The 17,180-nt window shown below is 44.5% G+C and overlaps 1 protein-coding gene across 1 annotated transcript in view; it reads left to right on the forward strand.

Annotated features, from left to right (window-relative positions):
- Positions 1-329: 329 nt before the first annotated feature.
- LOC117503379 (intestinal mucin-like protein) overlaps positions 330-17,180 on the forward strand; it is a 74,821-nt gene continuing 57,970 nt past the window's right edge. Inside the window, exons 1-6 of the mRNA XM_034162597.1 lie at positions 330-702; positions 796-858; positions 10,194-10,363; positions 10,517-10,688; positions 13,109-13,356; positions 14,757-14,940. Of these exons, the coding sequence (XP_034018488.1) occupies positions 330-702; positions 796-858; positions 10,194-10,363; positions 10,517-10,688; positions 13,109-13,356; positions 14,757-14,940 (1,210 nt within the window). The remainder of the gene's footprint in view (positions 703-795; positions 859-10,193; positions 10,364-10,516; positions 10,689-13,108; positions 13,357-14,756; positions 14,941-17,180) is intronic.

Below are 17,180 nucleotides of genomic sequence, written 5' to 3' on the forward strand. Positions count from 1 at the left end.
AAAATGTGGAAATATTAAAGTATAGATTATCCTTGGAATGATCCAATTGAAACATTTTTTTAATTTGAAGCCCTAATATTGGTTAACAAAATATGAATACAGTAGCAGGAAGGAAAATCATGCAGTGGGACAGACAGCAAAGTTCAGATATTTGCACTGTGAACAGATAGTATCTACACTACATTTTAACATCAGGAAATTAAAATTAAAGAGGTGAAAATGGTTTGGCAAAGATTAATAAAGCATGTTAAATGATTTTTTTAACAACTGTCATAACATCTGCTCTGACATCATTTACAGTACCCGTAGTGAAATCTACCACCGCTCTGATGGCAACTCCAGCGACAACAGAACAAGTTACTACTGGCTCAGGAGCAGCATCGACAACAGCAACCTCAGCGCCACCTGTGGTTACAGCAAGCCCCCAAACAACAAAAATCACATCCAAACCCTCTATTCTTAAAACTACCCCCACAAAAGCAACACCTGCAGTGTCTGTCACCACAAAACCACTGGAAGAAGTTACCACTGCCCCACCAGCAACTTCTGCCAAACCTGGTGTTGGAACTACACCCTTAATACCACAAAAAACCACAACAGGCAAACCACCAGGATTAACTACTGCACAGTATAGTACAACAAAACCACTGGAAGAAGTTACCACTGCCCCATCAGCAACTTCTACCAAACCTGGTGTTGGAACTACACCAGGAACAACGTCTATTGGCCCAATCACTCAGACACTGCCAGGTAGCACGGCCATTTTTATACCTGCTACAGCCCCTGTCATGGGAACCACGCTTACTCCCACGCCCACCGTATGTTTCTGTGTTGTCAACGGAGTGTCACATCGTCCTGGTAGGTTTTTGCTTATATCTTTGGTAACATTTCTTTAATTCAGCTTTTATTTCAAGAGTTACCCCATGCTGTGTTAAAAAGCCTCATTTCATTTCATTAAAGCATCAGAAATTGTTTCAAAATTGTATAACATTGATTCTTAATAATAACAATGCAATGTGTGTCCCTGCAGGATTGTTTTCCCCATACCGCTATTCGAGATGATGCATTGTTATAACAATGTATGTTATATGTCTCCTTGTCTCCTAACAATGTATATATGTCTTCTTGTCTCCTAACAATGTATATATATGTCTTATTATACTTTATAACTTGTTTTAATACAATTTTAAATGTTTAATTAGCACAGATGAAAATGAAAGTGAACAATCAGTTTTGAGTACAAGAATACTTTATTGCATACAATTGCATGCTACACAAACTCTATTACAGACTACTTATTTTAATATAATTTTAAAAAGCAGTAGAAACAAAATATTGAATTTGTGGTCAGGTGCTAAAATTGCCACCTTTACTACATTTATCAGAAATATAGAACATTGGCATAGTGAAAGAATTTTTAAATGCAACAGTCCTGTAGGTCTACCTTACTTTAAATGGACAACCATTTGTAAGACTCTGACTTCAGTTCTTTGTTTAGACATTTATTACTTCAGTGTGTTTTGAGGCATAGCAATATACTGGTTTTAGGTCAGTTCATTGGTAAATTATGGCCGGACTTCCTCCCAGAACAAAGTGACACACAGCCCAGCACAATATCATTCCCACTTTCCACCCAGTACGGTTGTCCTTTTAACACCAAGTACCAATGTCCTCTTGCACTCATGTTGATCTACAACTGAGGTGTGGTCAAGCCAAGTCGCTTCATATCACATGACACAAGAAAGTGTTTTGCACCACACACCACCAAATACTAGGTCTAGAGTCCAGTACAGTGTTTTTAAAGAAGCACAATATTCAGAAAACCTCACATGGTGGGTCCACAGAATCTACATTCAGCACAACACACCCATGAACAATATGCTGAAGGAATCCAGCCTCTCAGTGACGTCCTCTTCCTAGCTGTCAGAACTATGTTCTGTATGTTGTGAAAGTGTCAAACTTGTAGAGAGACTCATTTATGTCAGCAACAGCATTCGTGTCTCTGGGTCCTTTATTTGAAATATCAGGGAAGATTTTATGGCGTTAAGAGATTATGTGACAGACGCATTTGGCAGGAGAATCTGAGTTTTTTGGGGACCTGGTGTTATGATTTAAGCAAAGTCCAAAAATAAACCCAATATGCAGGCAGCAACTACAAAAAAGATAGTTTGCAAAAACAAGAGGTTTTAATGATTCAGTAGTGATAATCAGTCCAAACAGGAAAAACAGCTCTAAGCAAAACATAACACGATGTTTCAAATAAGGAGTCACCATAAAATCAGACACAACAAGGGTCAAAGTATTTACACCAACCAGGGCAAGAGTGAACAATGTGGGCAGAGAGTCAAACGCAAAGGAACCAGCAAATGAACAGAGAACCAACGCAAACTAATGAACAAAATGAAGGACAGGTGTGGCAGGGTCAAAGGTCAGGTGACAACTCCCAACAAAAGGACACATCTAAAGTGGAGCAGAAATAAAACATGACCATAACCAAGCTAAAGACAGATCCAAAACCACATAAATACAAAAAATAACATAGATTCAAAGAGAACAAGATACAACAGCGGAAAAACTGACAAACAGACAGAGCATAAATAAAAAGGCAAGAATATTTGACTAACACAAAAACTAAACCACACTTAAAGCCGAATCAAGAAATAAAATCAGAAAACCAACATGCCACTACAAAGAGAACGCAGTGTAGAAAACCCACAGAACAAATCCTAAGAGAAACAGCAGAAAACAAAGGGGAAGACTAAGAGAGCAAGCAGTACACAAAATACAAGAACTAAACCACGACTAAAACTAACCATCAATAAAAAGCAGAAAACTAATGTGGAACTCAAAAATGGATAAAGTGTGAATGGGGGAAAAGCCACATGAGAAACCAAGAAGACAAATGACAAAACACAGAGACATGGACAGAGGAGACAGGACACAGACAGAGGACAAACCACAAGTACAACTGACACCAACCAGGATCAGAACCCAGAGACAACCCATAGAAGGAACAAGGACAGGACACAATGACATTTAACAACGGGGTACAGACAGGGGGCAGATCACACAGACAAATTAGAGGACAGACCATAAGAGAAAAGACAGAGGACAGAATAAAATCATGAACCAAGGGCACAAACAAGCAGTCAAATGCAGACGAAACACCTGGTGTTTCCAGTCTTACTCTGTGGTTGTTAGACCTGGACACTATCCAGTGAGTGAAGGTAATGACTTGTTGTCTTTGGTACTAGGTCTAGCTACTTTGGGTACTGCTGGAATTACTTTTTTAGAATTACTTTGATGAAGTGTGCCAATTACATTTGTGGGAATCAGCTATGACATTATGGCCACGTGGAACCACTCATGAAACATAAATTAAATGTTTGAAATAGGAGATTGTTTTTTATGTTTGTTTGTTGTCATAACCAGCCAATGAGCATGTCCTTGCACTTTGCATCCTGTGTGCACACAGACATGTAGGTCTGTGTGTCGATCACCTGTTACACATAGACATTTATTCTTAAAGAAACAAGTACAAAGGAAAGTTAAACACGCCTAACCTTTACAGTGATTTTTTTGGTTTCTGGAACAGTGTTCTGTCAAGTGCAATACATTTACATCAAGGTTCCAAATGTGCAAAATACAGACATCTCCAGCACTTGTTAACTTTCTTTTTGATGTTGATAAAATTATAATGTATGTGCAAACATCACCTACTTGCATGTTCCCTCCAAGAATTTTGCTCTCTCAGGCGGACAAACACCAAATTGCTGAGTCATACTGACACTATCCTCGTTGCGCAATATTAGATTTGCAATATTGTATTTGCGATGTCAGTGGTGTTTGCGCGTTTTTCATGCAAGCTAACCTTTCATAAGTCAGGCTCTGTATAGTATCAATAATATTAAAAGCATTCATATCATAGTGATCATCTTTAGTAATGGAGTGTTGTATTGTATTTTCTAACATTGTCCACAGTAAATTTTGCAGAGTGAACTGGACTCTGGTGTGTGCATTTAGCCTGAAAACTGTTCAATCAATTTCTTCACATATGTATCCATCGCAGATGTTGTCAAAGTGTAGTGACACGGACCCACAACAGGGGGCGCAAATGAACGGTCAATAGATGAGCCAAAAAGTAACAATTTAATGTTGTGAAATGTGCACAACGAAATACAGACAATCTCAGAATATAATTACAGTCAAATTACAAAGGTGACGTGTGGGCAGGCTCGAGGATAGAAGACGTCTGTCCTGAGAAGAGCCGGAACCACACGATTTCCGCCGCCACTGAACCTGGTGAATACTGGAGCCGCCAAGTCCCGAACTCCCAGGTGATCACCGTCCCCGACTGTCGGATCTGGTACTGCTGGCGAGAACAAAGACAGTCAAGTGTATGTGTGTGCACACCCTGTAACAACAACGGTGGGAATGCCACCTCCACCTCTCACTCAGAATGCTGATGTATTTACAGTGATCCCTCAGAGGAAAAGAGTGCCGTCCTGCACTCACTCAGCCTCCACAGGAAGAGGGACCGGTACTCCTGCAAACACTCACAATATACAGCTTATAAGGAAACACAAATGGCTGAGGATATTACCTCCAAAGAAGTACGATATCTCTGCGATGAGGTGGAGATGACGTCTGGGTTTTATGGAGTGAGATGATGAAGAATGAGTGACAGCTGTCAGGAAATAATGAGTAACAGCTGTCACTCCCGGCTTGTCCGTGGCGGCAGCGCCCTCTCGTGCCTGAAGCCCGCACTTCAGGCAGGGCGCCCTCTGGGGGTGGCCCAGCAGTACCTCCTCTTCTGGCGGCCCACACAACAGGACCCCCCCCTCAACGGGCGCCTCCTTACCCGACCAGGTTTATCGGGGTGTCGGCGGTAGAAATCGGCCAGGAGGGCCGGATCCAGGATGAAGCTCCTCTTCACCCAGGAGCGTTCTTCGGGTCCATACCCCTCCCAGTCCACCAGATATTGGAACCCCCGGCCCATTCGACGGACGTCCAGGAGCCGGCGCACTGTCCAAGCCGGCTCCCCGTCAATGATCCGGGCAGGAGGCGGCGCCGGACCGGGAGCACAGAGGGGTGAGGTGTCGTATGGTTTGAGTTTGGAGACGTGGAACACCGGGTGGATCCGCAGTGAAGCTGGGAGCTGGAGCTTCACTGCGGCAGGGCTGAGGACCTTGAGGATACGAAATGGGCCGATGAACCTGTCCATCAGTTTAGGTGACTGTACTTGTAGGGGGATGTCCTTCGTCGACAACCACACCTCCTGCCCGAGCTGGTATGCAGGGGCCGGGGACCGCCGGCGGTCTGCATGGGTCTTGGCCCTCGTCCGGGCTTTCAACAAGGCAGAACGGGCGGTGCTCCACACCCGACGGCACCTCCGAAGATGGGCCCGGACCGAGGGCACACCGACCTCTCCCTCCACCACGGGAAATAATGGGGGCTGGTACCCCAAACACACCTCAAATGGGGAGAGGCCGGTGGCAGAAGACACCTACCTGGCTGTTATGCGCATACTCGATCCAGGCCAGATGGTTACTCCAGGCCATCGGGTGCGCGGATGTTACACAGCGGAGGGTCTGTTCCAGTTCCTGGTTGGCCCGCTCTGCCTGTCCGTTCGTCTGTGGATGATACCCGGACGAGAGGCTCACGGTGGCCACCAGTTCCCTGCAGAAGCTCCTCCAGACGTGTGAGAAGAACTGGGGACCACGATCAGAGACGATGTCGGTGGGTATCCCATGCAGACGGACGACGTGGTGGACCAGGAGGTCTGCTGTCTCCTGGGCTGTTGGGAGTTTCGGGAGGGCCACGAAGTGGGCTGCCTTGGAGAATCGGTCCACTATTGTGAAGATGGTGGTGTTGCCCTGGGACGGCGGGAGGCCCGTGACGAAATCCAGGCCGATGTGGGACCAGGGGCGATGAGGCACAGGTAACGGCTGTAGAAGTCCTTGGGACCTTTTATGGTCTGCCTTGCCCCTGGCACAGGTGGTGCAGGCCTGGATGTACTCCCGGACGTCGGCCTCCATAGACGCCCACCAGAAGCGCTGCCGGACAACTGCCACGGTCCTTCGCACCCCTGGATGACAGGAGAGCTTGGAACCATAACAGAAGTCCAAGACTGCAGCTCTGGCCTCTGGTGGGACGTACAAACGGTTCTTCGGACCTGTTCCTGGGTCTGGGCTCCGTGCCAGGGCCTCCCGGACGATCTTCTCCACGTCCCAGGTGAGGGTGGCCACGATAGTGGACTCCGGCAGGATGGGCTCCGGTGGATCCGACAGTGCAGTTTTGACCTCCTCTTCGTGTACCCGGGACAAGGCATCCGACCTCTGGTTCTTGGTCCCGGGGCGATAGGTGATCCGGAAGTCAAAACGCCCGAAGAACAGTGACCAGCGGGCTTGCCTGGGGTTCAGCCGCTTGGCGGTCCTGATATACTCCAGGTTCCGATGGTCAGTGAAAACCGTGAACGGCACAGACGCTCCCTCCAACAGGTGTCTCCACTCCTCAAGAGCCTCTTTCACCGCAAGGAGTTCTCGATTGCCGACGTCATAGTTCCGTTCAGCCGGGGTCAACCTGCGTGAAAAGTAGGCACACGGGTGAAGAACCTTATCGGTCTCTCCGCTCTGGGGCAGCACGGCTCCTATCCCTGAGTCAGAGGCGTCCACTTCAACCACGAACTGGCGGCTAGGGTCGGGCTGCACCAAAACTGGCGCAGTAGAGAACCGTCGTTTCAACTCCTTGAACGCGGCTTCGCACCGATCCGACCAGGTGAAGGGGACTTTTGGAGAGGTCAGGGCTGTCAGGGGGCTAACTACCTGACTGTAGCCCTTAATGAACCTCCTATAGAAATTAGCGAAGCCGAGGAACTGTTGCAGCTTCCTACGGCTTGTTGGTTGGGGCCAATCTCTCACCGCCGCAACCTTGGCCGGATCAGGGGCGACGGAGTTAGAGGAGATGATAAACCCCAGGAAGGACAAAGACGTGCGGTGAAACTCGCACTTCTCGCCCTTCACAAACAGTCGGTTCTCTAACAACCGCTGCAGGACCTGACGTACATGCTGGACATGGGTCTCAGGATCCGGAGAAAAGATGAGAATATCATCCAGATATACAAAGACGAATCGGTGCAGGAAGTCCCGCAAGACGTCGTTAACCAAGGCTCGGAACGTCGCGGGGGCGTTGGTGAGGCCGAACGGCATGACCAGGTACTCAAAGTGACCTAACGGGGTGTTAAATGCCGTCTTCCATTCGTCTCCCTTCCAGATCCGAACCAGGTGATACGCATTTCTAAGATCCAGCTTAGTAAAGATTTTGGCTCCATGCAGGGGGGTGAACATGGAATCCAACAATGGCAACGGGTATCGGTTGCGAACCGTAATCTCATTCAGCCCCCTGTAATCAATGCATGGACGGAGTCCGCCATCTTTCTTGCCCACAAAAAAGAAACCTGCCCCCATCAGGGAGGTGGAGTTCCGGATCAGCCCGGCAGCTAATGAGTCCCAGATGTAGGTCTCCATTGATTCGCGCTCAGGTCGTGAGAGGTTGTACAGCCTGCTGGACGGGAACTCAGCGCCTGGAACCAAATCAATGAAAATCGTACGGACGGTGCGGGGGAAGGGTGAGTGCCAGATCCTTGCTGAAGACGTCAGCAAGATCGTGGTACTCAACCGGCACTGCCGTCAGATTGGGAAGGACTTTGACCTCCTCCTTAGCCTGTAAACCGGGAGGAACCGAGGATCCTAAACACACCCGATGGCAGGTTTCGCTCCACTGAACCACCACCCCAGACGGCCAATCAATCCGGGGATTGTGCTTCAACATCCATGGGAAGCCCAAAATCACGTGGGAGGTAGAAGGAGTTACAAAAAACTCAATCTCCTCCCGATGGTTTCCAGACACCACCAGAGTTACTGGTTGTGTCTTGTGTGTGATTAAAGGGAGGAGGGTGCCATCTAGTGCCCGCACCTGCAATGGCGAAGGAAGCGCCACCAGAGGGAGCCCTACCTCCCTTGCCCATCTGCTGTCTAGCAAATTCCCTTCTGACCCCGTGTCCACCATTGCTGGGGCTTGAAGGGTTAAATCCCCGCTCAGGATTGTAACTGGGAGTCGTGTGGCAATCTGTGTGTGTCTCACGTGAATGTTTTGACCCCCCCCTTAGCCCAGTCTCTGAGGGCGGTTGTTGTTGTGGCCATTTGGGGCAGTTTTTCTGTGTGTTGTCTTTTGAGTTGCAGAGAAAACACTCCCCGCGGATCAGCCTCCTCATTTTGGCCCTGTGCGTTTCCCTAACAACGTCAGCAGGGGGAGCTGTTGCCCCACAGAGCGCTGCGGCTGTGGAGCGTGGGGAGGGCGGCCCCTTTTCGAAACCGGAAGGGAGAGGGGCGGCGCGTATCTGGCCACGTCCTTCGCCTCGCTCCCGACGGCGTTCCTCCAACCGATTGTCTAACCGTATAACGAGATCGATAAGCCCATCTAAATCCCGCGGTTCCTCCTTAGCTACCAGATGCTCCTTCAGGACTAACGACAGTCCGTTTATGAAGGCGGCGGGGAGCGCAACGTCATTCCAGCCGGACCTCGCAGCTGCGATGCGGAAGTCGACTGCATATTCGGCTGCACACCGGCGCCCCTGTTGCATTGACAGCAGCATTGTTGAAGCGGTCGCTCCTCTGTTAGGGTGATCAAACACTGTTCTGAACTCCCCCACAAACCCAGTGTATGCTGATAACAACCGTGAGTTCTGTTCCCAGAGCGCCGTAGCCCAGGCGCGTGCCTTACCCCGAAGCAGAGCAATCACATAAGCTATTTTACTAGCATCTGACGCGTACATGACGGGACGCTGTGCGAAGACGAGCGAACACTGCATGAGAAAGTCCGCGCACGTCTCCACACAACCTCCGTACGGCTCAGGAGGGCTTATGTATGCTTCAGGGGATGGTGGGAGGGGTTGTTGAACCACCACTGGAACGTTCATATCCTGCACAGGGTCGGCAGGAGGAGGAGCTGCAGCAGCGCCCTGAGCGCTCGCCGCCATCTGCGCGGAGAGAGCCTCCACCCTGCGGTTCAGGAGGATGTTTTGCTCTGTCATTTGATCCAACCGAGCCGTAAAGGCGGTGAGAATGTGCTGCAGCTCACCAATCACGCCTCCTGCTGACGCCTGCGCTCCCTGCTCTCCCATTGGTCGTTCAACAGCCGGGTGACGCCCCTCGGAGTCCATGACGCTGGCCGAGATATCCTGTTGTGAAAGTGTAGTGACACGGACCCACAACAGGGGGCGCAAATGAACGGACAATGAAAGAGTCAAATATAAACACTTTACTGTTGTGAAAAGCACAACCAAACACAGCAGATTACAGAATATGTACAATAGTCAATTAGCAAAGGTGACGTGTGGGCAGGCTCGAGGATAGAGGACGTCTGTCCTGAGAAGAACCGGAACCACACGATTTCCTCCGCCACCGAACCCGAAGAATACTGGAGCCGCCAAATCCCGAACACCCCAGGTGGCCACTGTCTCCGCGTGTCGGATCTGGTACTGCTGGCGAGGAGCAGAGACAATCAGATGTGGGTGTGTGAACACCCAGTAACAACTACGGTGGGAATTCCACCTCCACCTCTAACACACACTCGTGCAGTGTCTGAGTAACCACTTATCTTGATATGCAGGCTGAGAAGGTTACCTCCTAAGGTAGACGATATCTCGGCAACGAGGTGGAGATGACGTCCGGTCTTTATGGAGTGGGATGATGAAGTGTAGATGGGTGACAGCTGTCAAGAGATAATGAGTGACAGCTGTCACCCCCGGCTGTGTCCGTGGCGGCAGCGCCCTCTCGTGCCTGAAGCCCGCACTTCAGGCAGGGCGCCCTCTGGTGGTGGGCCAGCAGTACCTCCTCTTCTGGCAGCCCACACAACAGCAGAAGTTAAATTAACTGTGAAATTTACCATGTACAAGTGTGCAACTGTTTGTTTATTTATTCATTCATTACTACATGTACTTTATATATATTCATAAGCAAAATAAAGCATCCATGAGCAAAAACAGTATAAATTCAATATGAGATTATTAAATGCATCAAATGTTTTCATTATTTGTAGTGTCAGTATTTACATGGAAATGTTAAAGGAATTTGTTGTGGATAGTGCACCATTTAATTTAACTTTTTGATGATATCTTTATATTATTTCTACAGGTGAAGTGGTCTACAATGTCCCTGATGGTTTAGGATATTGCTATATTGCATACTGCAATAAACTGTGTAAACTTAATGTGGTAACTGTTCCATGTGCCACGCCACCACCCACAGTCACACCAACTGGTCCTGCCCCTCTTGACTGTACTGATCTGACTCCCCCGAGAAAGGTGTGAAATAAGACGCTGTCTTTATTGAATAAAACTGTCAACATTTGTGATTGTATGCCATGTGATAAAATTGTGTAGGTAGGACATTTGTGTTATTTTCAACATGCATGGATGCTCAAGAAATGACAAATACTGCTTTTCTATCTAATTCAGAATGAAGAGTCCTGGATGGTGGACAGTTGTACCAAAGCTATATGCATCAATGGCAAGGTCTACAAGGCTACTATAAGATGTCCCCCAGTCCAAAAACCCATCTGTGCTAACAGACGCAAACTTGTCAAGGTCTATGATCAAACTGGATGCTGCTTCCACTATGAATGTGAATGTAAGTAAACACTGCTTATTTTCCATTTTAAATGCAAAATTAGGGCAGAGGACGTTATGTCATTGGAATGTCTGTAGACAGATGTCAAAGCAAAATAAAATATTATTATCATATCATTATCATGTCCCCTCTCAGGTCACTTTATTTCTTTTCATTTATATAGCATCAAATCACAACAAAGTTGCCTCAAAGTGCTTCACACATGTAAGGTCAAACCATACCAACCCCTAGCGCAAGCACACAGGTGACAGTGGTAAGGAAAAAACTCCCACTGTTTTGAGGAAGAAACCACAAGCAGACCAGACTCAAAGGGGCGACCCTCTGCTTGGGTCATGCTACATACACAATTGACAAAACAAATATACAGGAAATTTTGGGCATTCATGCCGGTGCACAGGACAGGAGGCTTGCAGAAGAAGACACTAACCCATCTCTGGATGGAGCCACACCTCAAACAGAGAAAAAACAGAATAAGGCATCAGAAAAACAACAAACACAGTATCATTTGTCAGCATTAAGCAACAAGAAAAACAGAAGAGATACTAAGGTGATCGCCGGCCACTCGCCCTAAGCTTCACTAAAAGACGCAGACATCAGATAAAGTTGAGGCCGCAGCCCGCTCTCTTCACTAATAAATGAAATTAAAAGGGTAAAAAGCATAGTAACATACTGTGCCAGTATGCTAGCCATACGAAAGGGAAAATAAGTGCTTTTTATGTCTGGACATGAAAGTACAGAATCTGACTGTTTTATTGATACAGGGAGATCATTCCACAGAACAGGGGCATGATAAGAGAAAGCTCTGTGACCCACAGACTTTTTATTCATCCAAGGGACACAAAGTAGCCCTGCACCCTGAGAACGCAGAGCCCGAGCCGGTACGTAGGGTTTAAGCAAGTCAGCTAGGTAGAGAGCTGCTAGTCCATGAATAATTTTATAGGTTCGTAACGGAACCTTAAAATCTGATCTCACAGGGACAGAAAGCCAGTGAAGAGAGGCCAAAATGGGTGTAATGTGGTCAAACTTTATGCTTCCTGTCAATATATATGCCAATTCAACATGCAGATCCACCTTGGATTTGCTGTGGCGACCCCGAGTGCAAACAAGGGAGCAGCCAAAGGGACTTACTATTTGCAGAGGGGATCAAAAGGCTTATTTATATGAATGTTAAAGTCACCAATAATCAGAATGTTATCTGCACGAGTTGACAAGTTAGAGATGAACTCACCAAAATATCTAAGAATTCAGAGTATGAGCCAGGGGGCCTATATCCAGTGACAAAGAAATACGGCTGATTTTTATTCTTCTGACCTTGGCAATACATAGCATTGTGGGCAAAGCAGAGAATCAGATGTTCAAACGAATTATATTTGTAACCTCGAACAGCTTAGTAGAATAAACTGGGTTTGACAGTTGGACTGTTTGGATTTAGGCGTGGTTCCAGAGTAGCATATATAAGATGCCTGGAAGTAGGTTTAGGTTTGAGACATTCCACATGGGATTTAGGTAGCAGACACAAAATATTTGATATTGCTGGAACAGTCAGCGAGCCATCCTCAATTTCAATGTCATCCAATGTATTAATGGGTATTAAGTTAATTTCCCTTCAGAACTAACTTAATTGCCTTAAATAATTGTGGTGAAGATTGAATAAGGTTCTGGAAGCATTCCTCATAGATTTTCATGCACACTGACATAACAGCATCATGAAGGTAGTTGTTGGACTTTTACTCCACCAGCACCATTGAGAATCAATGCTGACTTGAGCCATTTCCTACCACCATGTTGTTTATGCCAAAGTCTTAAATTACCATCTGAGTGTCACAGCAGAAATGTTTTCCCAGTCTTCCATTGCCCAGTTTCTTTGATGCCATAGTCTGACTTTTGTGACTGTAGCAGAAAGAGGTGTTGCCTATTGTGGCCTTCTGCTACTGTAGTTTATCTGTCATAACATTTGAGCTGTTGTGCCTTCAGAGATGGTCTTCTGCACATGTTGATTACAATGATTTTTATTTACTTTTACCTTTTTATCAGCTCAAACCAATCTGGCCATTTTTCTCTCATCTCTACTCAGTGCGATGAGTTGGGCTACCAATATCTCGACTGGGGTTCTAAAATAGGATGTTCACTGGTAGTCATCTGTGTCTGTGAGAATCTGAGATTTCAGAGTTGAATAAGCAGTAGTTTTTACACAGTTATTGACAAAAATGTTGTGGACTAACTGACTCACTCACTCATTCACTCTCTGACTCACTCACAAATTTCAAAATTGTCATTATCTACATACTTATGGCCCTGCAGTGGATGTGTGATGGTGTGTGGTCACGGCCGAATGTGTAACACTCCTCTAAGGTAAAAGTAATACTGTGTTGTTCCTTTCACATGCACATATACCACATTCTTTTCCTCCTATTCCACAGGTGTGTGCAGCGTCTGGAGTCAATCCAACTATTTGACCTTTGATGGAACGTCCTACGTTTTCAAGGAGAATTGCATTTACTACCTGGTCAAAGAGATAATTCCCAAGTACAGCCTGACTATCATACTGAATAAACACGACTGTAGCCCAACAGACAAGAGCTTATGTCCGCAGACGCTCATCATCATGTACAAATCCTACAAAATCATTCTGACTCAGACAAAAAGTTCGGGAACAGTTTCTAATGTGGTAAGCAGGCATTCAGAATGTACACTTTGGTCTTTAAGTAACTGGAGAATGGTACCACTTTTACCATGATGGCCCGGGGCACTGCCACAATCAATTTAAAATAAAGACAAAGCATTAACATTACCTACTTAGAAACAGAAAGTGTTGTCAACATCTGAAAGATCTGATCCAAAGCAGTGTATCATCAACTAAAACAGATATTCTGCCCTGGCAGTGCTCTGGTCTGGAGAGTGAGAGGTCTGGTGTTCCAACCCACCAGCGCCACATAGATGGGCCCCTCATTTTCACTGATATGGCTAGAACTGGTTGATCAGGACTAGCTACGACCTGTATAATTATAAGGCATTAACAGATGGTGAACCGCACAATGTCTTCAGAAGAAAATGCATAACTGAAGAAGAGACTTTACTAACTACGTGTCTCGCCTGAACTAATGTTCTCAAATCTTATAATATATTCTCAGATACAAAAACAAAGTCCTTTGTAAATAAATTAAAGTCATTGAAATGATTGGGTAGCAGGTCTTCATAATCTCTGTGCTTCAGTAGATTCTTCAATCAGCTTCAAGATGAAGAAGAGTCATTTTCAACACATACACCCTCCAAATGTAGCGAGTGTATCAATAAATGAATAAGCCCATCTCTTTCAGTTTAACACAATAACTCAAAAACAGTCATCATCATCTTGTATTTCACCAAATTAAGAGAATATTTAATTTGGGTAAACCCTATTTATGAAAGAGATTATTCAAAAAGCAAATGTGTTTTGTCCATGTAATATCCTATAGATGTGTCTGCCACCTACTGGATGGTTAGTGGAAGCTGGATTAATGATGAATTAGAAGTAGGTTTGCTTGTTAGTCAGTAAGACATACAGACCATCTCTGCACAAACGTGCACTAAATCACAGAAGTAAACCACTGTTTTCTGATTGTTTAAGAACAGGTACATTCTTAAACTCAAGTAAGACGCCAGTAGCTCCACACAAAACCCACAGGAAGGATTATATGCGAATATAGCTGGGAAAGAAAAATAAAAAGGCTAAAACAAACTAAATGGAATAGTTTTGACTGTGTTGAATGCTTGGTCTCCACCAGCATGTCTAACAAACTGGAGCCAATGGACTTATTCAATTATCTATCCATAACGCTCACTGCATGTTACAGGGTACATGCCTAGGCCTGCCTAGGAATACACAATTTATTTAAAAAAATTACTCTGGAAAAGAGTAAAAAATTAGGAAACTGGGGTCATTGTACAAATGTAACAGCTAATGTTTCAACTAATGTTAATATCTGACATTATTAAAGATTTGTAAATGAATACATTAATATGTATGTATAGTCTGTCAACGATAATGTCTTACCGTTGTGTAATGTGTTTTATCTCCTTCTTCTGCAGGCCTTTGTGAATAATAAACGTGTTTATCCTGTATTCATAAATCGTCCTCTGATAATTACGGGCACAGATATGGTTATCATTTTGCTGATACCAGATATCCACACGGCTGTGGTCTACAGGGGCTCCTCCTTCATCATTGACATTCCTTATGCCCTGTTCGGGGGAAACACTGAGGGCCAGTGTGGTGAGTAACGAGCACACATAATGTTAATTAATATTAGTAATATTGTGGTGAGGGTGGCATGGTGGCATCATGGGTAGTACTGTTGCCTCACAGCGAGAAGGTCCCAGGTTCACCTCCACCCACCTGGTCCTTCCTGTGTGGACCTTGCATGTTCTCCCCATGTTTGCGTGGGTTGTCTCCAAGTGCTCTGACTTCCTCCCACTTCCAAACATGTGAAAGGTTAGGTGAGGGGAAGTAGTAACTCTAAATTAACTGTAGATGAGCGTGTGAATGTGTTGGATGGATGGATATTGTGGCAAGGAATGGACAGCACACCCAGAGATCTTGTTTTTAGTGTTTTCTCATGCCTCATACGTCACACAACACCAGGAGTAACACTTTATTCAGCCACATCCCAGCCAACAACAGCCACAGAGGAAAAGAAAATTGGACATGAGGTCTCAAAAATGTTTAATTTATGTTTCCTGTCTCTCAGTTTTGTCTCCAGAACAAAAAGACACAAAATCATAAATTACACTGGTCAAAAAAGAAACACAAAATTCTTGCATGGACTTTGAGAACTGATTTTGGGGAATATTGGGAGTGCTGAATCAGAATCTGGCTCAGATTTCCTCAATCACATCACGTATTTTTGCAATCTGCATGTCCCGTATTGATGGATTACACAAAAGGGTCATTCCATCTGAAATCACCCAGTTTTGAAAAAAAAATCCCAGGTCACCCCTCAGCTTCATTCGGTCAATTTTATAGGTTAATCACATTCCAACGTTAAGGTGAAATGCCAGATATTCTGTCTGTATCTTGAAAGGTTTTGAAGTTACAGCCTTTGGAAACTTCTGTGAATTTTTCACATATCATGAAAATGGTGTTTTCTACCAACTTTGCAAAGTTAATAATGAGCTCTCTATATGCTTCACAGCTTTGAAACTGCTCATGCCAGGCTAACTTTTGGTGTAGAGTTGGGAAATCATGGCAGTTTTGGTGTATCTAGTGTGATCTGCCTTCCACAAAGGCCTCAAAATGGTAGAAAACTCAAAACTTGTCATTCGTATCTTTGATTTGTTCAAAATCAAAGAAATATACCAGCTATTTGTATGATGGTTTGTGATATAATGAAACACATCTACGTATTTAAATGATATACAAGGTTGTTTTAACAAAAGTTATAGTTGTTGAAAAAAAATGCAAATTTTAAAAAAGTGTCGAAATGTACCGTTTTATGTCACCCCGGATGCCAATGTGGACAGTTTATTATCATATTGATTTTTTTAACCATATATTCTTACATATCTCAAGATGATATGCTGCAAATATGATGCTGTTATTGAGTTTCCTTTGTGTGATTTTGTCTTCAAATCAGAATGTAGTCACAACAATATTTTTTGGCAGAATCATGATAACAAATATGCAATTTGAAAAAAAACCTTACAGACTATCTTACTCATACACAATTTCATTATTTTACTTAATAAATTGGTGAAAATGACATAATCTCAACTGATTTTACTGTTCAGATTTTAAAATCACACTTGTCATGAAGAACTTTAAAACATATATGCTCACATTTACAATGATTATATAGGTACATAGTTTGAATAGCTTTCTTGTTAAAAGAGCTGCTAACACATCTGTTATTTACCTTGTAAATTGATTTTGAGTGATCTATTTATTGTTTTACACTTACAGAAATAAAGGTGCGTTTGGTATTCCTTGCATTGCTGCTTGCTGACAGCAGCAGTCTGTGCTTGTTTCTTCACAGCACATGACATCATGTGTTGAAATATGTGGTTACAAGTATGAAGTATTGCTCAATGCTCAGCAACCTAATCCCAGCATGACCTAATTCTCTTAAAATATATATTTTGCCATTTTTGTCTCTTTTTAAACATAATAGTTTTCTCAATTTCTAGTGACGCAACCAAGGTGTTGCTCAATATTCATGAAGTGACCTAATCCCAAAATGTCAAGAACCACCAATAATAGCCAATGCGTCATGCTAATGTGTCTATTTATAATCACAAGAAGGAAGCTCAATAACAACACCATATTTGCAGCATATCATCGTGAGACTAGAGCCTGACCGATATGGATTTTTTGAGGCCAATGCCGGTAATGATATTTGGATGAAAAAAAAGCAGATAATCGATAAATCGGCTGATTTGCCGATAGCCGATAAATCAGCCGATTTTTTTTTTTAATTAATAAAATGTTCTTTTTTGGACCCTTAAAAAAGGTATGAG

Source organism: Thalassophryne amazonica, chromosome 2 (genome assembly GCF_902500255.1).
Source record: "Thalassophryne amazonica chromosome 2, fThaAma1.1, whole genome shotgun sequence".
Lineage (NCBI taxonomy): Eukaryota > Metazoa > Chordata > Actinopteri > Batrachoidiformes > Batrachoididae > Thalassophryne > Thalassophryne amazonica.